Raw genomic sequence first — 23,941 nt, forward strand, 5'->3', positions numbered from 1 at the left:
GCCTTTGGTTGGTGAAAAGAAAAAGATTGCAGAATGACCATCTGTGGCAGCTGCCAGAAGAATTAGATTTTTATTAGACAAGAGGCTAACAGAAGTGTTGTTACTATAGGCATAATATTTTGGGAACAGACCTTGAAAATGCCTTGAGATACCAGGATTAAAATAACACTCTGTTCATAAAATTTGCAAGCATGTTGGTCCCTTCTTGCCTTGGATGCTGTAGTTCCAGCTTTGGTTTTTTGGTTTTGGGATTTTTGTTTTGTTTTGTTTTTTTGTTTTGGGGTTTTGTTGGTTGGTTGGGGGTTTTTGTTGTTGTTGTTTTAGTTTTTGTTTTGTTTGAGGTTTTTTTTTTTTTTGGTTGGTTGGTTGATTTTTTGGGGTTTCTTTTTTATGATCAGCTTCCTGTGTTCCCCATTGAAAGGAATAAAGCTAAACTGTCCGTGTTATATGGTAATAAAGCTGCTGCTTACCAAATGTAACTAATTTCATGTTGCTAAAATACCCCAAAGAGTGGGTCATTAGGAGAATGTGAGAAACTGATCCCTGTATGAGTAAAGGCTTTTTTATTTTGTCTTTGATGAGGTAATGCATGTAATATAGTGTTACTGCTGAGAGGAAAAGCAGTTGTTGAGCTAAAATTTCCAGAAACAAAGCATCTAATTTTTAAAATAATTCTTTTTATTTAAAACTCTACATTCTTATTTTGCTTCATTACAGCATTGAGCTGTTCCTCACTATCTGAATGTGGAGATTAAGTGTGATCCTTCAGAGATATCTAAGCTTGTTATCAGCAAGGATGGTTTAAAGTGATGTTGGTATCCCTGTATCCTTTCACCACAATCTTTAATTAAGTTGAGGTGTGTGTTTAATTATACAGAGGCATAATTAAATTTTGAGTTCTTTGGGTCAGAGACTTTGTAAGTGCATCTCAAAGATGCAATGGCTGGCATCTGGTTCCTGTCAGAAAGTTGTAATCAACCTGTAACCACCACATCTCAGCTTTACGACTTGAGAGTTGACCATTACTAAATAGGGTGCAGCAGAATTCCCAAGCCATGCTCTCTTCTGTACATAAACTCCATGAAAATCTTTTAAACATCAAGTGAGTTTGTATTCTCATAGGTGAAGTTCTTTTTTCCTACCCTGATCATTTTCCACATGGCTTTTTAAATCAATGTTTCCTGTTTAAAGTGTTAGGTCTACAAACTTGATGCACAGTCCTAAAGTCTATTGTATTCCTTCTTTATGACTGTAACTGCTCTGAGCATCAGCATCCTTTCTGTAAACTAGAAATAGTGCCACCCCTCCACTTGTCTTTTTTTCTTTCTTTTTTTTTTTTTTCCTCTATTTGTTTGGACTCCAAAATATCTGTGACGAGGAACAGACTGCATGACTGCAGTAGTGCTTGCTGGTAAATAGCTTTGCTGTGTTACATATGTGATGAGTGCTATACTTTCACCCTTACTTACCCAATATTTGGACTTCAGAGGTTCTCTTGGTGGTTTTCTCTAGGGAAGGTGGGAATTGCATGTCACTTTTTGCTTTCAGAAGAACCATTTCAGAAAGTTCTGGAAAATTTTTCTCTGTGTATTGCTGTAGTTATACATTTATTAATGAGAAGTGTTTCAGATGGAGGCAAGTTTTAGGGATGGGACTGTTTGGAGCCAAAATGTGGTGTTGACTGTAGTAGCTGGAACACCCTAGATTATGCTCTGTGTAAGGGATGTAAACTTGCCCACTGAGCTTATCAACAAATATTAGACAACTGTGGCTTCTATGTCAGGCTTCTGATACATTCCATTTGGCTCAGTGAGGAGAGGGGTGTTTGATGCTTGATCCATGGGAGGCCAAGAATCAAAATTTCTGTGGAATTCTCTACAAGCCTTGGGATGTGGCTCCTCTCACACCCACCTCTGTGCACAGCATAAAATCTGCAGACATCCCAAGCTGGGCATAAAATGAGCAGCTTTTACTTCGTGCAAAGCAAAGGGTGTGAAACAAAGCTTGGGGCCCTGTGATATCACCACCAGCAGCACAGCTTTGTTTTACCTGGTTTTTCAGGTCCAAAAATTGCATGCTTAAAAAGAGAAGAAAAAGATAAATTGTTGAAAGCCACTTTTCTGTTGCTCTGCATGCTTTATCTCCTTCTGCTTGGCAACCTCCACACCTGCTGTTCTGGCTGCTAAAAATTGTCCTTTCTTTTGTCCTGCAGGTATTTCTGCTTAGGAGGAGAGGACAAAGGATTCACTAGCATTTTCCTTGGCTTCTCTGCCTTGTTACTTTCAAAATTAGGCTTTTGTTAACAATTCAGTGTTCTTGGGGTTGAAAATTCAGGGGTTTTAATTAGAATAGCTGAGAGCTAGGACAGTTGCAGTAGTACAGCCATGAACTGCCCTTAAAACCAGCTTTTTATTGTTTTTATGTGTGCAGCAGTTAAAAATGCCATTTTCTCCTGCAGTGTGAGGCTGGTTGTTCAGTCAGAATGAGGCAAAAGAAGAGGTGAAAAGGAAGTTACTCCCACTTCTACTGTGCATTTTTTTTTCTTTCCAGCAGTCCTTGGTTAAGGCTCCCACACAGTTTCCTTTTTCCTTAGTTGGTGCAGTGACAGCTCCTCTTCCTGTTAGAGTCTGCTTTAGGAACAACCTTCATTTGTGATGTTACTGAGAAACATTTCAGTGTGTGAAACATTTGCAGATGTTTTAAGAGGAGAGCTAAATTCTTTCGGAGTTGAACTTGCTGATGCTTGTGGGTCCCTTTCATCTTGATTCTCTGATTTCTCAGTTTAGTCCACTGGATGTTTTTCATTATTTTCTTTAACAAGAGGGTGAGGAAGACTTGACCAAAATGTTTGCAGGAATTCAGAGTTATTTTCCTCTTGAGGGACTAGTTTCAGCTTTTAAAAATTAAGAAGTCCTGCCTTTTGCACATTGAGGTGTTATCCTTAGGAAAGTTGGAATAATGTTGCCACAATACTTGTAGAGCAGGTCCATCCATGTCAGATAAGCTACACTTTGTGTTGGCATGGTTAAATGATCCTCATGAGGGAAAAAAAGAAGAGGGTTTTTTTGCATTTTGAAATGTTTAATGATATTGTAAAGGAATGGAGTAGTAATTTGTATTCAAAAAAGGAAACATACTTTCATAAGCTGATGGAAAGAGAAAAAAAGTATTTATGAGAATTCTGATTTCCTTTGATGTGATCAAATTAATGCTTTTCTGAATTGACTTCATTTTTTGTTTAACTTGCTCCTCATATTTTTTCACTTTTGAACAAAATAACATTTGAAAATGTCTGTAGACCCAGAGTGACAGAAGGTTAGAAGCATATCTGATGAGATACAGATGTTGATAATTGATGTTGAAGAATGTGAGAATTAAATAAAATATAGGTGTTACAGACTTTGCACTGGAAGGTTTATTTTTCAGAAGAGGCCATTTTGAAAAGAAAACGTATCAAAAAAGTTCCCAGAGAGACTATAGGTAGTTTCTGCTTTCTGTGGATATACAGCTGACAGCATATTGGGGAAACCAAAAATGTGCTCACATTTCTCACTAGATAAACTGCTGATATATTACTTTTTTCTCAAATGGATATTAAAAATACACTAGCCAGGTTTACTGCCCTTTTTACAGGTACACACATTGGCAAGTTTTAGAGCTATACTGTAAAGCAGAATGAGGGATTAGATCTGGGAGTTTCCTAAAACTTGGCTTTTGTAAAACCTCTAATCTTACCATCAAAACTCATTTTATTTCTTAGTAACATCCTTAAAATTACTTGGACAAACTGTTTCACATAAACTAGTAGAAATTGTGTTATTAATTTAAGACTTGGTAATATTTTAAATTAAAGCACATTTGCTCTGGTTCCCTATTGAAAGTAACTCAAAAAACACAAGCAGAAGTTTCCCCGGAGGAGAGCCTTGCGTTTCTTCAAAAACTGAAACCTGATTAACAGTAGAGATTTGTAATCACTTAAAAATGTATCCCATCACTTTCTTAAATTCTCTTAGAATATTATTACACAACTGTGTATATTTCCTTATCGTTCCTGCCTCATGGGAGACCAAGACCATTCATAATTTCAGAGTGAAAATTCAGTTTTCCTAGATTGATAGCACAGCTTGATAGTCTCACCCTGGGAGATTTATGAATTCATTAACAAAGCATTCGGTTGAGCTCCCACAGATCATAGATGTTGGGTTGTGCAAAACTCCCTCATCTGACTCAATAATCCAGGTGTACATCTGAACTGAGTTATTTCAATAAAAATAAGGGTTCTGGATGACTACAAAAAACCTTTATCAGCTGCCTATGCTTAGGCTGATAAAGTACATGCAAATGAAAAAATACAAATATTTTAGTCTCACCAGCAGCACAGCTTTGTTTTACCTGGTTTTTCAGGTCCAAAAATTCCATGCTTAAAAAAAAAAGAAGGAAAAGATAAATTGTTGAAAGTCACTTTTCTGTTGCTCTGCATACTTTCTCTCCTTCTGCTTGGCAACCTCTGGTTTCCTTCATAAAAAACCTGATATAAAAACCAGTGGTTTCAGAGCATTAGGGAGCACTGCAGCTCTTGACACAGAATGAATCTTGCTTAAAGACAAGTGAGAAAGTTGCCACTAACTTGTAGTTGAAGTTAGTTATCAGTGTCAGTAAATCATCACAAGTGCAGCTGGTATTTTTACAAAGGTGACTGTCTCCACAAAGTAATTTATGTATTTTTCCCCAAAATGATGTCTAATGTATACAGTGTAAGGCCAGTTGTAGGACAGACAACAGTCTTAAATTTTCTGACCTTAATCAACAATGAATCTAAGAAATTAAACGTTTATTCTACCAAATGCAAGTAAGTAATGGATCACTTATTTGCACTACAGCTACATTATGGTGTTATCTTTAATATCTTTAGATTTGCTACGGAGACAGTTTAGAATTTGGCTGTAAATAAATAGTTTGTGCTCTCTTGTGGAACTTTCCCATCAATTAAACTTCGTGGTAATAAGGTCTGAATGCACCACTGAGTTTCTAAAGTGAATTCTTTTGTAATAAAAGGACCTTTTAACTTCTGTATCGGACTCTACTGTGCATTGTGCCTAGAGTGGGAACTGCTAAAACTCATTTCCAACTTGGATGTTTATGATGTGTCTCCCAGGATGTGGCTGTGGGACAGCTCCCAGTGACCAAATAAATGTATTAGTGCAAAGGGGAAAGGGTAAAAGAGAGGTGCAAGGAGAGGACTGAGTGGCTTTGACAGCTGACACTTGTGGCATGTGCAGGTTTCTGGCCCCATCCTGTTAATAGCAACTTGGAGTTCACGGGATGGTCTTCAGGGTGTACTTCAGAGCTTATTTTTTTAGGATTCATGCTTGTTGTCTCTTCATAACTGTTTGGAGAACAGCTGTGGGAAATAATGTAACAGGAGGGTGAAATAAAACAAAGCAGTTAATATTTTCAGTTACAAAATTCATAAAACAAGGGGGAAGAATTCTGTGGCCTAGGTAGCGTAAAATACATTTGCTCGCCTTCAGCAGTACTAAAGCTGAGTGCAAAGGCTTTATCTGCAGTTGGGTAGGGACTCACACATGCTTGAATTCCAGCATATGTGGAGTGAGATGTTTTTAGGAAAGAGGCACTGAGTAATGTTAGTGCTGCATCATAATCCAGAAGGTTTTCTACCAGCAGCTCCTTTTCATAGGTGGTTTCAAGACAACTGTCAATTGAAACTTAGTATCTGTTCTCCATAAACATTTTGTTGGGGTTGCTGCAGTGTGAAACCACATGTTTTCTTAATAATCAGGTTTTCTTTCATGCCAGTTACATTGCTTGCTTTGTAATAAGCCTGTAATTTCATTGTAATGGCATTCATGAGCACATACTGGATGCATTTTTAAGCCCCCTTTAATGTGAGAAGTGAACAGAGCTGGACTAGGAGTTAGGTTTGGATCACAGCCTTTTCTTTTCCATCTAATTTTAAACAGCTTTCTCAAGCATGCTCTGGCCTTGTTACTCATCCCCTACTTCTGCCACAATGCACCAGCATTGTCTCTCATGTAGCCCTGGTGCATTTTTACCCGTGTAGTTTTGTCTGTGAGTAGATGTGCCTCTCTTGCTTTAATAGGGATTCAACCTGTGAGTCCTTTGAGTAACTGAGAATTAGCAGAGGCTCCGTGGCTCTCTGCACTTTGGTAATGCTGTGGTTTTTTTTCTCTTGGAAGAACTGGCAGCTCTTGGGATGTTTGTTAGGACTTTCAGGGCACTAAGAAAATACAAAGCACTGAAAACAAAATGATGCTGAAGTTACTTGCACAACCTTGCTATAAAGGATAGAGGCAGGTAAAGGAGGGAGCATAGAAGGTGTAACAAGGATGTTTTTTAAGGAAAGATTGCAAAAGGTGTAAGCTGCTAGCCTAAGAAAAGGCTGAGTGAAGATATGATAGCACTTCTTGTATGCATTAATTAAAAGATTGATGCAAAGAGGTGTAACCAGTGTGTCTGTAGGTAAATCTGATAGAGAGGGCTTAAAGCAAAGCAAAGGAGCTGCAGGATGCGCATAGGAAAACCTTTGTAGGGTAGAGAAACACTCTAGGGAATTGCCTGAGAAAGTTAGAAAAATACTCGTGGTGGGAATCCTGTGAATTTCTGCTAAGCATGGTTTAGATGTTTTTATCCTACAGGCAGGACAAAGGAATTAAATGATCTCCTGAAATGGCCCTATTTTCTGTTCGAGGCAGAGAGAAAACTTGTGAGGCGGTGCTGATGTGTTTAATAAATTCTCTTGCTCAAGCTTCTTTTGTGTTTCTTTATAACCAAAAAATGCAAAATGTGCATTGTTTTTCACACTAAACATAACTTTTCCTTTCCTTCAAAGTCAGGGGAAAATAATTCCTTTCTCAGAATCTTTCCTCATGAAATGGTTGTTTCTCTTGGCAGCTTTTCTTTGCAGTGATTCACTGATTCCCTTCAAGAAAAGACAGCTAGATAAAACTATGAGGCTAACCAAAGCAGTGTAGGTAGGAACAGAGTGAGAGCTAAAATGTCACAGAAAAGTAAAATCTGGCATAATGAGCTCATACATTTCTAAGGTCCTCTTGATCATAACATTACAGCACATTTCCTTTGAGTGTTGCTCTCTTTGGGTCATGCATGGCTGCATCTTCTGCAAGGGAAAGCAATATTCTGGACAGAGTATTCAAGAGAAGGTAGCAGAAACCATGAGTGAGGACCATTTCTTCTATTCCAGATTAAACACATGTCATGGTTTAACGCCAGCCTGCAACTACGTGCCATGCAGCTGCTTGCATCATCATCATCATCATCATCATCATCATCATCATCATCATCATCATCATAGTGGTAGTAATAATGAATAGTGAGAGGGGAGAAAAAAGACAAGATTTGGAAAAACAGTGGAAAAAAGCCTCTAAAAATGTGATTCCTCAACCATTCCTTTTGTCTGCTTTCTGGGTTAGCTGCAGAGATACTTGTGATTGCCAGCAGGAGGGAGGAGGTGGTGTGAGGGTATGAATCTTAAAGGAGGCGGAAAAGGATGGGCATCATCCTTACCTCCACAGTGACCACAAATAAGCTTAGAATGGTGTATTTAAAATGAAAACTGGTGTGTTAAACCACCCTTCTAATTGCTGGCTTTCTGAACTAGAAGGAAAACATAATCACACAGCCTCTAGGCCCTCAAATTCTATGCAAAAAAAAAAAACAAAAAAAGAGACTACGGTGATACCTCCCTTTTCTCTGTCCTTCAGATGTAATTCTCTTATTTTACATTCCATCAATCTTTAATTAATAACAATAATAAATGGTAATTTATTTATCTAGATCACTGCTAATTACAATGCTTCTGCCCTCTCTATTCTGTGGCCTGACATCAGGAAATACTGTGTATGATTTTAGCTCTTCCTTGTAGCATATCACCTGTTGTCCTGCACCTCTCTTCCAGTGGCTGCTTGGGCTCTAAGAGCTCAGAGATGTCACCATGGTACTGCATGAAGTACGATGGCTTTAGGCAGACAGTGACATGCAATAAACTCAAAACAGTCAAGGAGTAAACAGTTATTTGTATTTCTGACTGCTGAAAAATGGTCTTACTCTGTGTAATGATCACCGAGGCCATAAAATTATTGCTTATTAAGTTATAAAACTGGAGCATTTCCCTACTGTCTCTAATATATATATCTGGGTGTGTGTATGTATTCATTTACACAGATCCTGTCACTCTGCTGGCTCTTGATGTGCAGCTCTCACTGTCTAGTCCCCCTCGCTGATCCTCCCAGCTGATATTCAATAAAATACAAACATTGCATGATTTGGATTAAAATGCCAGTTTCATTGCTGCCCATTCTGTTGGATATAATTGAAAAAATTTTCCCTTCCTGAAAAGCTTCTAGATCTGTACCTTTAGTGCTGTTTAAGAAATTAGCAGTGAGGCTGTACTCAGTTACTAACCGGATTGTACATTCCAAGACCTGATTTCCAGACTGAATTATTCTTCCACAACTGATCAGAAGCCTTCTTTCAGCATTCGCACAGCCTGCTCAAATTGCATGCTACAGGCATCTCCTACATTATCTTTAAGCTACTTTGGTCAACAGCCCTGAGAGAAATAAAATTAACTTTGCCATAAGCCCATAGTGATCACGTTAATTATATTTATCTCCTTAATTTTTTATTAATTGGAATGCATATTAACCATGCCATTAATTTTGTCTGGATCGACATCACACTCACAAGCTTGTGATTACCTGGGTTATCTCATTTACTTCTAAAAATGTTCTTATGTTTCTTCAGGTCCTCTTCAGAGGACCTGAAAAGTTGCTGTTGTTTTCCAACAAACTAAAAAAATGATAGATATAGATACAGATATAGATATAGATATAGATGTAGATATAGATATAGATAGATATAGATATAGATATAGATATAGATATAGATATAGATATAGATATAGATATAGATATAGATATAGATATAGATATAGATATAGATATAGATATAGATATAGATGTCCCCCAGCCAGCTCTATTGAAATAAACAGGTACAAATTACACAGAATTGCAAATATCAAATTACAAACCTGAGTATCAACTCATTAATGTCATCCTGAATTATTCTTGATATGGAAATATTTAATAGTCTCAGCTATACCAAACATCTTTGTCATCCCATATACACAACAGGAGTGCTTATTGATCTCTTTTTAATTAACTGTTCTGAAGGCCAAGTTTTCCCTTAGTAATGAATCACTACCAGAATTCCTGCAGCTTTAGTTTACTCGGGAAAAGATCAAATTCCTTTTGTTCCTATCAATATTGGCAATAGCAAATTATTTGTAGCTGTTTTTCATTATTAAATGCCTACATTCTCAACCTCTGGCTTATATTCATTATTACTCTGTTGAGTTTTGTTCAATTCCAACTTTAAGTCTGCTTAGTTTCCTAATTAATATGATATTCCTTCTGAAAAAAAGAGGGGGCAGTTTTTTCAAACAGTATTTAGGAGGAATATTCTTACTTAGCATTCCTAGTTTGTTGCACTTCTATTTTCTTTTTACAGTGTTACAGTTTCAAATTGTTTTCCTCTGGAGGAACTGGCTTATTTTAAAGCTAGAAATATAGTGGTTTGGGTGTTAATTATGCTTGCAGCAAACAGTGTGAACCGTTATGATTTCTTGTACAAAAATTACACTGACTTTTAGGTTTGTGATATATATGCAAAAATAGTTCTTGGTGAATCTGCTTATGCTGCAGACAGAATTTTGTGTTAGAAATCTTTTGCCTCTCAACACTTTGTAGGTAGCACCGTGTCTCCCCTCCAATGCCCACGTCTGTTACTCAGAATTCAGCTACTCATGGTGTGTTAATTTGCACCCCCTCCCTCTTTTGTTACATGCAGGTGCAATTGTTTGGGGATTTTAATTTGATTCAGTAGGTTGTAGCAGGCACCAACTAGTAAACCATGCAGTATTTATAGGATACAGCATTTATTTCATAAGCATTTGGCAGATGTGCCTCTTGAGGTGTTGGGAGCAGAGTAATTTTTACAGAAATTGCCATTTCCCTTTCTTTTTCCCCCAAGCTGCTGCCTTGTAAACACCTTAGAACAATTTTAGCAGCACAGGAGTTGGATCCACCACACCAGCTCACTGCAGCACTCTCTGGGCCCTCCTGTCTGTGGCCCAGTTGCACTCAGGGTTTGTGCAGAAAGGCAGAATCACCTCTTTTGTTGTGCCCTGATGTCAGTGTGACTCCAGGATGCTGGAAACCTCCCATACCCAGTGTTAGTTGGGTTTATCAGTGATGGCAGGACCAGAGAGCACCCAACTCCTGCTCACCTTGGTGGTAACACCTGGGACAGTCCCTGCTGCAGCTGCTGGTGTTGAGTCAACCTGAAGAGGAGTTTGGACTCCCCCTTGTCTGGGAAACACCAAGGGAAGCCTTTGTAGGAGGGCTGCCAGTCAGATATAACTGCATCACTTCTCACTCCCTGTCCTAGGAAAACAACAAATAATAATCCCATGAAAGGCTCTGGTGCTGATGAAAAGATGCTTTTTGAAGTGTTTGTAACCCATCTCAGTTGCTTGATCCACTTTCTGGGTGACTGCACCCTCTAATGGGGTAAAACAGATTGACTTTCAAAGCAGCCAATTTATTTTTCTGTTGTTTATTCTGTTCTAGCCCCTACACATATCATACAATAGCCTGGTTTTGTGAAGTAAAACAAACACAGTTCTGCTGGATGTAGATTACAGGGGACATAGGAATATTCAGTAAAGACTTCATATGATTCAGCTCTACTCTGTGTTAATGAAAAGTATGTAAACAGCTGTACATATCCATGGTGAAATGAGAAAGGAATTTTAATCATAAAAAGGAGAATTTATTTCACTTTTAAGTCCAGAAAAAAAAAATCTGATTTTTTTTCCCTGCTGTGTGAAGCCATCTCATTTTACCCAATCTTTTTGGGGAAGTGAACATTTGAACGATGCAAGGAGATGAAACAGACACTTGATCATGATGTTACATCTTGTCCAACAGGTAATTCTCTAATGGACCAATGAAAGCCAACGATGACAAGTTGTGGTCAACAGTCCTTGAATGCGCTGATGGTTCTGCTCTCATTACTCTTGTCAGCAGGTAACTTTTATAATTTATCTTGTACTGGTGTGTACCACAGCAAAAAAATAATTGCAATTTAATACTGGGTTCGTACAAAATAACCAAGACCAAATGATTGTTAATTGCATAATATCACAGAATCATAGAATGGTTAGGGCTGGAAGGAGCTTTCAAGATCATCTAGTTCCAGTATAAATGAAGCCTCCTTGTATTTAAGAACTAGAAACTGGAATTTGAAATGGAATTGAAAATTCACTTTAAGAACAAAGCAGACTGGAAAGTTGAAAGACTAGCTAATTGCTTTGGATATGCTGTTTTCTCAGCATGCCTAAAAGAAAAGAAAATTTTCTATATCGCTATACACCATGTCCATTTTAGTAAATAACCATCCACTGGGAGCAGAGCAGGTCAGGTTCCAGCTGTGTGTTTTCCTGTGTGCACACTAGAGAATGTAAAGCACCTGAAGAATTGAACTTGGAATGGATGTAATTTTCCTCAATCTAAAGAATTGACTGGACCAGAGATGTTTCTCCTGATGCTTGGTAGTTCTGCTCTAGATGTTTGCTATTAGCACACTGAAAGGGTTTGTGTGGCAAGGTGCCAGTTGTTAGACTGAGAATTACTTGACTGCTCTGATTATTGGTTGTATTTGTTCATCAGAAGTCATTTATGGCATTAGAGTTTTTTGAAATCATGAGTGAATGTTTAAAATAAAATTTCAAAAGTCTCGCAGTCCAAGTAGATTTGGTCTTACTGGTTCTTAGTTCAGTATCTTTTATCTTCCATTCTTGAGGCTGTTTTTAATACAAAAGACTGGGTTGTTTTTTTTTTTCAATCACTGCTCCTTATTCTCTTGTAGTACATCACATCCCCAACCACCAGAGTTAAAACTTTACCAGGCACCATGTTTCTTAAAATATCCTTGTGCTCCAGTCAAAATTGTTACTACTGAGTCTGTGTCTTTAATGTTCATAAAATATTAATACTCATATCCTCACTAGTCAGTTCAAGCATGTGTTTTGTTGCCCACAGTCTCGTTGCTTGTTTGCAGTGTTCAAATTGATTCTTGCTAATGATAGTTCATTATTTAGCTCTGACACAGACCTTTTGCTAACAATGGTGTAATATTATCAATTAGAGCACTCCTCTGCTTGTGTTAAATCAGTGTTTTTCTTTAGAGCCCTTCCCCTGAAATCCCCATGTGTGGTGCTGCATTCCTGATTATGGAACTGTCCTCCTCCTCTGATGGACTGGGATCAGGCACAGGGGCTGGAGCTGCTTCTTTCTCTTCCTCTAGGCTAAAGAAATTTCAAAAATCCACCTCCCTGGTGTAGCAGTTAAATCAGTTATCAAGAAGTCTTCAATGAAGTGATCAAACAGGGATCAAACATCACAAAACTGTTCCAGCTGCACCAGTCACTTCTGTCGATTTTTAATTTTTTTTACCTTCGCCACTGTTTATAGGGAACTTTTGTTAGAGCTGTCCTGACATCCCACTCCTCCAACCCCTTTCCTCAAGATGACACAAATAAACACCTGTGTTGGAGCTGAGTGGGACACTGTGATTGCACTGTTTATGCAAGTATCTGGATTCAGCCACTGGTTTATTCCCTCAAACCCAGATAATTTTTTTATATTCTCTCTTAGAGGTACTGCCTGTGAAGTGCAATGTTTTTTATTTGAAACCAGTTACACACAGCTTTTACTTCTTACATAATTTATCTATTATCCTTGATAACTGTTGGCTTTGTAAATGTGTTTCTTATCAATTTGTTACTCCATGGCTATTGGTGTTCTATTATCTGATGTCCTCTATTAGCATGTAGAGTCCAGGCTTAATTTGAAACACCACAAGTCTTTTATGCCAGCCAAACTCTGCTCCCTCCTTGTGGAATTTTGCCTGTCATCTATAGGAACGGGTTTAGGTCATTGGTAACTCACAGCACATTTTACAGGAGGAAATTTATTATGATTTTTCAGCCAGCCAGTGTAATTTTTTTGTCCAAGATAGATCAGTTTCCATAAAGGAAAACTACTGGCTGTATGCAGTGAATGATGGGGGGGGGGGGAAAACAAAGCTACTCTCACTGGAATGATACAAACCTCATTTTTAACCTTAGCTGAAATGAAAATCTAATGGCAAGGCTCCTTTTGAGGGCCCTAGATTTACAGAATTCCATCTGTAAGATCTTACTTTACTTCCAAGTCTTTGGTATACTAAGATAAACAGTCTTAGTAATCAATTTCTGGATTGAGAATACTGAAACTGGAGGTATTTTATTTCAGTGCTAGTGAGATCACAGTGATGGTTTAGGTGTTGTGAACACTTACTGGTTTTACTGGGCACACAAGGAATGCATAATAAAAGGAGGAGCAATGTGCAGTCATGCTGGAAAAACGACTTTGTGACCACTAACTCTTAGATTGGCTTTGCAAATGTTGATGCTTACTCATTTAAAGGATTGCAGCACATTGATAAAATCAGTGCTGACAGCAAGGCTTATATTAACAAGCAAAAATCATCAGATTATTTGCATATTACAGCATTTTTTCTTTGAAGTAGGAAATGAACATCCATACAGCAAATCAACATGTGGTAAAATGCATACATATGAATATTTCTGTGGTTCCATATGGAAAGCTTATAAACACTAGCCATTCAGCGTGTCTTGGGGCTTTAAAAATTCAGTATCTAAATTAAAAATGTACATTAGGGGCAGATCTCTAGCTGTGACCAGATAGAGAAGTAACAGTTTGTTGTTTGCTGGCTGTGTAGTTTTTAGAGTGAAGTAGGTAAGTCTTGTGATGATGAAGCATGACAGACTATTCTCTTGAAATCAGTTGGAACAGAGAGAGGAGCATCTGTATCCACTGCTCAATAACTGTTTTCAAAAACAGCGTGAGGATTTGCACTTGCAACTCCACTTCAGACACAGCTGCACCTTTGCAACAGACAACTTAAGGTCTTTACAGGTACAATACTTTCATCTGAAGTATTTCTATAGAAATAAGGTCCTTTAAACCTGGGGATTTAAGCAAAGTTATTTTCAGGAAAAAAAAATACTTGGAAGAAAATAAGTCCCACTTTGTTTATTTGCTCTCTGATCCACAGAGAAGCAAAGACAGCAACTGAAATTACACAGATTACAATAAATTGAGAAAGTGTTTTCTCTGTGTGCTGAGTCTGGCTGGTATGGGCTCAAGGCTGTGTTTTAGGCCGGCGACCAAAGCAGTACTGGTACCACAGCACTATTGTGGCTGGTGACAGGCTGGCACTGCTGACCCAGACTGGCCAAGGTGGTTTCTATACCAGGAGATGGATGCTCAGCAATAAAATTGGGGTGGGAGTTTATCCAAAAATTGCTCAGGGACTGGCTGGACATCAGTCTGCTGGTAGTGAGTGAGTGCTTTAGCATCACTTGTGTTTTGGGTTTTTTTCTTGTTGATGGTGTTGTGGGTTTTTTTCTTATTTATTATACAGTTTTTATCTCAACCCATGAATTTTCTCTCTGCCCTTCTGATTCCCTGGCCCATCCCACTGGGAGGGGTAAGCAAGCAAGCAGCTGTGTGATTCAGCTGCCCGGCAGGGCTGACCCACCACACACTGACTGCTGAGTTCCGAATGGGATTCAGTCATCACATCATGCATTGATTTAATCACCAACACATTTTGCTATTTTAAGATTTGCTTAGGACTGTTTTATTGCAGATGTCCCTCCTCCTAGGACGTGGTGTTGTCTTAATTTTCCCTTCCTTCTGTAATCATGCTTTCCTTAGTTTTCATTCTCAGAGAAGTTTGGGGGTTGTTTTCTTTCTAAAATGTGCAGAGGAGACATGTAGGGATCAAGGGACATTTCCACATGGGCAGTTTCACCAAACCTTTGGCAGTGACAAGCAGGCTTAACCTCTGAGTGGTAGTGACAGGACCAGAGGCCATGGACACAAACTGCAATCCGTCCAAAAGTCCAGAAATGCTTTTCCTCTGTCAGGGGCACTGAGCACTGCCACAGGTTGCTTGTGGAGGATGTGGAGTCTCCATTCTTGGAGATACTCAAAAGTCATTTGGACATAGTTCTGGGGAACAGGTGTCACTGCCTAAGCAGAGGATTTGCATGAGATGACCTCCAGAGGTCCCTTCCAGCTGCAAACATTGAGGTTTTTCCAAACATAATCAATCCTGGCACACTTATTGTTGCTATTTTAGTTAAGGAGGGGTGCAGCAAAGTACTTGTTCAAACAAACTCACTCCCATGCAATTACATGCTGTGTGGATTTTGTGGCAGAATTTGAACATGCAGATTTGTTACAAGAGTTACTGAGGTTGTTGAAAACCTAAGTCTAAAAAAAGTTTCTTTACTGATGATAGCATCCTCACATTTGGAACCCATGCGTTCTCCCAGGTAGGGCAAGAACAGGTAGGTAATTACTTTTCTCAATATCTGTATTCCTTTAGAAATGGCTTTCTTCCAGCACTTTCAGTTCCTGACTGAATTAATCTGCAAAAATGATTTTTTCTTTCGTGCAAGTAATGATGCCAGGTATGTTTGTGCATATATAAATATTTAGAGTGGGCTTTCTTGACTCAGACTGCAGTACAAGATTACCTTAGTATCAGTTTAGTACTCTGTTTTTTGTTCTAGGCTCCCCCTCTCTACACACAAATAAAAAAAAATCTCTGCTGTCACAATCCTTTGTCTTGAAATTAATATATTTTATATAATTGACAAACAAAAGTGTTAGAAATAGCCTTTTTTTTTTGAGCAAGGTAGAAAAAAATGAGGATTAGATAAGGTACACAGATGCAATTGCAGATCAACAGGGGCTCTGTGCAGAGGGGTGCAGTGCAGTTCAGCTAAATCCGTGCAAGTCATTCTATATAACCTCTTGTACTGGTAAACTGACAGAAAACTCATGCACCAAATTACAAGGGTTAATTCTGTCAGTCCAAAGTTAATATATCATTTATTAATTGCTGTAACCTTATGAACTACAGCTACCTACAGCACTGCTGAGCCTCAGTTCTCCGAAGGAAAAACATTTCACTGCTAAGAGGATTCAGACTCAGCTTCCACATTTGACTTTCCTCAGAACTTAAGCCCTTTGGGGTGTCTGTGGGGTACATGTACTCTTAAATGATGCTGTAAGGCTTCCTGTAACACAAACTGTGAATGTGGAACCAAATATTGACTCCTGAAAGTCTTTCAAGAAGCTGCATATGGTTGCTCACGACCATTTTGGAAGGGATTTCTATCCTGCCCCTCTGCACAATTGAAAAGCTCAGGGAAACTAAGATGATAAAAGGGTATCTATGGACAGCTTCTTTTTTCCCCCAGTAAAAGTGACGGTGAAATCAGTGTGACACATGACTGTAAAAAAGAAAAAATGTTCTCAGAGCTGTAATAAACATTCTACATGAGAACTTGTTAAACAAGAAATGTAAGAACTCCAGGAACACCTGTATTTTATTAGTTCTGTCTATTTGCAAGTTCAGATTTGTTATACTGTTTGTAATGACTGTTTCTGATAGAATATTCCTTATCAAAGACTGACTTTTAGAGAAGGAGAAAAGAAATCAGGAATAGCAAACCAAGTGCCATCAAACTTTTATTGCAGTTTCTACATAGACTTTTTGTTTTTATTAAGTCACCCCAGAAGAATCAAACATGAACATTGTTGTGTGTTATGGATATCCCTATGTTTAGAACAGTGGTATGAAAACATTTCCCTAAATACTTTTGTGCCTCTTAACGTGGAGGGCATTTCTTCCCTTCCATTAAAGCAAACAATGGTAATCAGAAACAAGGTAGCAACAAAATTCAAAACACAACAGAAGTCTAAACATTGTTACCTTTAAGTACTAAATGTTAAAACATTGAAAGTTCTGAACTACTCATGTTTTTCAGAAATGAACCAACAATTGTTTAGCCTTGCAAAATGAGGGTTGATAACATGCAGATAACAAAAGTGACTGACAAAGCCAATGTTGTTTTTGTTTTCCAGTGTTGTCCGCGCATTTTCGGGTCTGCGAGCCATACACGGACTACAAAGGTCGCTACCACTTCGGCTTTCACTGCCCCCGTCTTTCTGACAACAAATCTTACATCTTTTGCTGTCACCATAACAACACAGTGTTTAAATATTGCTGCAATGAGACAGAATTTCAGACTGTTATGCAGATGAACTTAACAGGGAATGCAGATGGATATATGCATAAGTAAGTAAATGAGTTTTAAAGTACTCTTCACCAAACTGTTCCTGGTCTAATAACCGAGTCTGAGGTGCACTTAATGATGAAAGCAATTAGAATAATTGCATATACAGAAAACCATTACTAAAAGGTTTTTTGTTGTTGCAGAGTTCCTAAAAGAAAGAATATTTCAGCTTTGCTTCCTTTGCATTGATGTGGGCTGCAAACATTGTGAGGAGAATAAAAGTTGCGTATAAATGTGACAAATAAAAAGTTACGTATAAAAGTTAGGAAAGTCTTTTCCCTGACCCTAATTTGATCCAAACTATGTTTAAATGTACATCAGTAAAAATAAACCACAGAGCTGCTTGTGGGTGAGAGAGGGAGTGAGCTGACATTTTCCGTATCAACCCAAATGCCCCTGATGGTTTGAATCTTAATCTCTTGTAACAAATCACTAGCCTTGGGGAACAGAATGTATTTGCTTTTTTACCAATATTGTGTGGTCTCCTTGCCTGTTACCTGGGATACTTCCATGTTCTGCTGAGGGCTATCCCCCAAAATAAATGTCAGCAAGTTTTTTCTTTATAAAGAAGTAGGAGGTAGCAAGTAGATCATTGTTACTGAATACCTATTTACAGGAACAAAATCTTACCTTTTGGTCAGTTTCCTATTTAGTATTGACATTTTGGCCACACTGATCTGCTGTGATTTCCCTTGGGATAATCCCCAAGATGGAATTCTGATCAATCTGCTTTCCCTGCCATTTTATTCTGGTGTTCAGCCCCTCCAGGAAAAGGAAGGGGCAGGTTAAAGACAGGTGGAATCGCAGTGGATGGATTTCTGTTTACAACAGGATTTTGGTGTATTCTGTGGTGGCAGTCAATTGGTGTGTTGTATTCATCCCTATGGGAGCAGGTGCAGGGCTATTAGGAGATGATGGTGCTGGGATACTGATGGCTGGCTGGTCTAACTGTGTGCAGCTGTGCTCAGCTCGTGGAGTCAGCAAAGCATTGCCTTCCTTAACAGCCACTCCTCACAGACACCTGCCCAGAGAAATTTCAGTCTTGCATAGATGTAGAAGTTGCATTCTCTAAATTTACTGGTTGTTGAAGTATCAATCACCTGCAAAGACAGACAAAAATAGACTCTACCCATGTAAGATACCTTTAAATCAATGTGGATCTATACTTTCATGTTACTTCATGTTCAGTTCATGTCCTTCAGGTGAAACTTCCTTTCTTTGGCTTTGTAGTGCATCTGGGATCATGAGAACAGATCTCATAGAACATTGGGAAGATACTGTAGTACCAAGCCCATTAAAGACCACCTGCTTTCTCCACCTTTTGTGCAGCCCAGACAATCCAGCAACTTTCACCTGAGGCTCTCCAAATCTGGCAACATAAATAGTTCCAGGCAACCTGGTAGAGTTTATAGCCCCAGTGCTCCCACACAATGTGTACTCTACACATGCTGAAAAAACCAGGGTGTGCTGCCCCTTTGTGTGCTGGGATGGCCCTGCTCCCTCAGCAGCCCTGGATGTCAGAGAGGTCCTCACAGGACTCTCAGAGCAGAAGGACTCTGCAGGTAGTCACGGACAGAGCCAGAATCTGCTGCACACTTAGAGTGGTAAAATCAGCCTCAGGAATGGGCATGTGAGGCTGTTGTCCCCACACCTTTCCAGTCTTTGTCCTGCACAGAGCAAATGTGTTTTATCTCCTGCCCTGCTGTTCGGTAAACCCTGCACCAGCACTGCTGACCCACCCTGTCTCACAGAGGTTGGGATGTTACCATCAAAGGCAGTTCAGACAAGCAGAAAGCCAATGCTTCAGACTTTTCTCAGTGTCTCAGCAGCTACTCAGTGTAGTCATGGCCAGAGCTTACTCCGGTAAGGGTCTTCTGCCCTTCCTTTCACCTGCAACCTGGAATGTAGAGGGCAACCAGCCCCTTTCCCAGGCAGAGGAACAAGTCCAGGCTGATTGCAAAAGATGCCCTGGGACACAGAGCATTTCTCTGCCTCCAGACCTGCACCTGTGCCCACACACCCAGGGAAATAAATCCAAGGATCTTGATATGACAGGGTTGTTGTGATGCAAGCAGTTTGAAAAGAAAAGGAGTTTAGTATTCTGTGAACTACAGCATTCATTTGGATAAAAATATTTAGAGCAAAAGGTATATACTATTAGTTTTCATGTAGAACTATTTTTAAAAAGTCACCTTACTCAGTTGTGATGGAGCAAGAGGTACCTGTGTGGTTTTTGTTGGTAAGGTTTGTGGCTGAGAACCATCTGCAGACTATTTACCATCCAGTCCAGGATTTCCTAGGGTCTTCTGTTACTTTTTGCTCACTTCTGCAAAGGTATGTGACATCACACTGGATACAGTAAAAAGCCTCTGGAGGTGTGGTGTAGAGAAGTGCAGGAATGGAGCTGGTATTGCCTTGTTCCTCAAACATCACTTCTGATAAATCTGTCAGGACCAGGAAAATGAAGAGATGCTGCTTCCTACGTAAAACTCCACCCATGGAGTGAGACAGACAGGAGAGAGATCTCCTCACCCTGAGCTCAGTGAAAGTGGTAGAAAACTTTCTGGTATTTTTAGAAGGAGCAGAAAGAAGTTAACCCTGCGTGCCTACATGAAAAACGTTGCAAAAAGCTTCTTACTTCATGCTCTGACTTTATTTATTGTACACGATAATTTGGATTCTAATGCATCCAGGCTTCAGTATACAGTGACAAAGTCAGCTCTTTGTTTAGATCTAATTTCACACACCACTGAAAAAAAAATCTGATGAAACCTATTGTACTGTGGCAGGGGAAAATAATTTAAGATATGGGAATAGCAATGAACTGAAAAAAATGGATTATAGTTTTCAGGGAAGAGTGATTCAGTATTATTGCTTGGTTTATTTCAATATTATTATTTGGTTTATTTTTCCCCTTAGCCATCTTTGTGATCACCAAAACAAAGTTCTTGTTTTATAATACAGTTGAGGGAAAAAGTTAATGAAGTGACTTGTGACTTCTTTGATATGGCACAGCTCAAAAGGCACATTTGTCTTCACCAGTCCCACAATGCAACTATAGCCACATTTATTTACATTTTTCCATAACTGTAACACAATATTTATATGTTTGTATAAGAGCAAAATATGGGAGTATTTTATCTTTGCAACCATGCAGATTAATCAGTCTATAATATTTTGGAATGGGAATAATTCATTTAGTATTAAATACAAAAATTCAAATTATGTCTAACAGATGGGAAAAGCTCTGTAATCCAAAGTATTTTCCCTTAGAACTGTCTAAGAAATTGTTTACTTATTCTAAAAAATAGTATCCACTTGAATCTAGTTTTCATAGTCAGGTTTTCTGTTGTGCATATTTTGGTGGATTATCAGTACTACTGCTGTGATAGGGGTTCTCAGTCTGATACTGGAGCAATGTTACTGTATACTATAGTGTGTCCATGTTTTTCCTTCTCTCTTAGTCCAGTTTGTCAGAGTGGAATGGCTTTAGCACACCTCATTCCAACACTGGCACCCAAAGCAACGTGAGAATAGAATAGCACCATCTTTCTCCAGGTACTGAGTGTCCCCTGCAGAGGTGGTGTTTGTTTAAATAGCACTCAGAGTCTCATCTTTACAAGAAAGAAAAAAAAAAAAAAAAAACAACCGCATCAATCCCACTACCAACTGTTGCAAAAATATGTAATTTGACAGGGAGGATTTGTCAGGTACGGCAGTAACAGATTCCTTAGGAAAACTCAGGATTGGACAAAGGCCTGGAGATAATTATAAAAGAAAAATTGGGGGGGGGCGGAAATCTCATTTAAAGTGTAGATGCAAAAACTGTACTGGTTTCCTCAGTACCACGGGTGTAACCTTGCATTTCCTAGGGGCAGCCCTTATTGTTACTACTCCAAGGAACGGCCCCTTTTAAGTAGAACCATTTCCATGGCCATCTGCCCACGTTTAAACTTCGGCTGTAGAATTCAGCCTGCAATTGTTCAGATCCATTTTTTGTTTCAAACCTGAATTTTATGTGCTCATGTGCTGCACATAAAACCCAAGAAAACCTACTAAAAAGATATGGGATAATCATAACCAGCTCATTATCTGTCTCAAAAAATAAATGAATGAGATGGATGCAACTTGATACACCCTGTAATGGAACAAACCCTATAATTTGAATCCCAGCAAATTTGGAGTCTGTTCACACTTTAGTTTTAGTGAAAATTGAACTTCTGCCCAAAAGAAGAGGAAAAACAGATTGCAAGAATAAACTTTGACAATTAAATCATTCAGGTCACTGAAATGAGAGCAAGTCCTAGAAGTTTTTGGATTCCGAGTTCTCTTCTGTGTTTCTGGCCTTACTGTTATTATGTGTTAATAAGATTGTTTATTTTCTAATGAGGACATCTTCTTGAATTGCAAGGCAGTTTTCATTTTAATTAGTACCCATCAGGAAAATTAACATTTTCTACCACCTTAATAGTTGGAGAAGCAGAAGATATCAACGTATGGAATATCCTTCTGTGCACTAAACACACTACTTACTATTTTTGATAGTGCTGTTGTCCCATTGTCTGTTAATTAATATAAAGCAGCCTTTCATTTTTTTGTGCTTGTGAGAAACAGATGTTTTTTAGGAGGAGCAGATGAATAACTCACATATTGGCAGGATTAATGAAGTGCTGCTTTAAATTGGAACACTCAAAATAGCTCCGATTTTCACTAATCAAAATTTTGGTGGATGAAGTGAAATACTTAAAATGCAAACAAATTCTTTTGAGTTAACTGTAAGGAATGTTTTTGCCTCTCACATTGTTGCTGAAACAAATTAGTTGTCTTAGTGTGGGTCAAATGCAGCTCACCTGTATGCGAAATGGGTCCTGTTGGCATTAATGATGAGCAGGAATGGGATTTGTCCAAGTGCATTTCTTCCTGACTTTTCCAGCCTGCGCTTGCTTTTTATATCTATTAACAGAAAATAGAAGAATTTACCCCCAATAGGACTAAATCTACTGTAAGTCAAGAACAGCACTGCTGAGAAGCCTGGATTAACCAGATCCTGTTCTGCTTTCAAGGGCCTGAACTGCAGATTTTAGTGCTTTACTAAGGTCTACCCCCTGTTGTGTGAAGTTAGGCTTGCATATGTAAGTTTTTAGCAGAGGCAAAGACTCTGGAGTTAAAGGTTTCAGAATATTAAATTTTGCCTACTTCCAGTCCTCCTGGAAATTTTCTTATTTCTTTCCTTTTTTTGATTTTAATTCTAGGCTTCTGTAGTCCTAAAGTTATACAGGAAGGGAGACATTAACAGCTTGGACCTTCCTCTTGTTATTTAATCATTTGAAATGGAGCCCCATTTAATCTAATGGCATTATTATAGCTGTGTAGAGGAAAAATCATTCCCTGAAGGGAAGAATCAGTCTCTTGAAGTTCTGACAAGTAGCAATACAGAAAGTAAAATTCTGATTTCTTGTTTCAAATACTGATTTTTTTAAAAGTATAAAATGGAAGAATCATACAATAGTTTAAATAGAAATGTAAGTTCAAAGCAGAGACTTGAAATCTTTTGATCCAGAGAGGCTGGGGGACATGTTTTTAAAGTACCAAAATATCCTTCTGGCTTGCATGTGTAGTATGTCTTCTCATCCTTTTTTTCTTCTTGCAGCACTTCCATTTTGATCAATGTCCTGATAAAATATGATTTCCCCCACCTTTCTCTGACTGGCTGTGAAAGGAGAGCATGGTTGGGTGTGTGTTCAGTTTTAAGTTCAGCTCCATGCAGATGTGGGTTGCCCACCTATAACTTTTGAATTTTTGTCTGAGACTGCCTTGCTAATGACATTTTTTACTAACATCCCTTCAGCTTTCTCTTGGTTTTACCATCTCCGGTACATGTACTGCCACATTAGCTCATGGATCTAGATCAGCCTTTTATTTGCTTTCTACCTAACAATCTCATTTTTATACATTTCTTTCCATCTCAGTTCTGATCTCATCCTCCCCACTCACACAGTTTCCAATCCAAACTGCATTTACACCTGACAGTCATTTTTCTTTTAATAATACTTCCTCTCCAGCAGGGCATTAGCACTTCTTCCCCTTTTTGATCTCCAAATCTTTTGACCCTTTACACTTTTTCCTCATTTTTTCCCCCCCTTTCTTTTAATATCTTTAGTCATCTGTCACAGCTTTACAGCTCTCTGCACCGTACAATTTTCATGGCCTTTATCTATATATACACATCATAACTACACCAACATATACATCTCAGTGTAGTACATATTTTCCTTCCTGTGAAGTGCATTGTCTAACATGATTTTTTGTCAATGTTCTTCCTTCCTAAAATTTAATAGCAGCCATATTAAGAGGTCTTTAGCAGCTGCTCTGGAAAGCCAATGCACAGATGAGAAGGACAAAAATTTTTGTAAGAGAGGTGGCTTCAGTTTCTAAATATCATGCCTATAACAGTATTCATATTGAAAAAATAGCTCATTTTTAAAGGCACGTGCTTTAGAACAGTGTTTTGTTTCAGTCCTCTATATATAATTAATGAAACAAACAACCTTGATGAACTAACACAGTGACCACTGCTGAGAGATGACTTTCTTTGAT

General features: G+C 38.5%; 1 protein-coding gene across 9 annotated transcripts in view; it reads left to right on the forward strand.

Moving 5' to 3' along the window:
• The window catches only part of SHISAL1 (shisa like 1), a 72,377-nt gene that overhangs the window by 22,706 nt on the left and 25,730 nt on the right, over nucleotides 1-23,941 (forward strand). For 8 of the 9 annotated variants that reach the window (XR_010720834.1, XR_010720835.1, XM_066183665.1 and 5 more), the window contains 2 exons: nucleotides 11,052-11,150; nucleotides 17,133-17,346. Coding sequence is in view for 7 of the 9 variants with exons in the window: in XM_066183665.1 (XP_066039762.1) it covers nucleotides 11,084-11,150; nucleotides 17,133-17,346 (281 nt within the window). In the remaining 2 variants the exon portion in view is untranslated. Of the gene's footprint in view, nucleotides 1-10,549; nucleotides 10,632-11,051; nucleotides 11,151-17,132; nucleotides 17,347-23,941 lie in introns of those variants that run through there. The other variant, XM_066183664.1, reaches the window with a different exon arrangement.

Source organism: Chamaea fasciata, unplaced genomic scaffold, assembly GCF_029207755.1.
Source record: "Chamaea fasciata isolate MVZ Bird 193981 ecotype frontalis unplaced genomic scaffold, bChaFas1.0.hap1 SCAF_5, whole genome shotgun sequence".
Taxonomy (NCBI): Eukaryota; Metazoa; Chordata; class Aves; order Passeriformes; family Sylviidae; genus Chamaea; species Chamaea fasciata.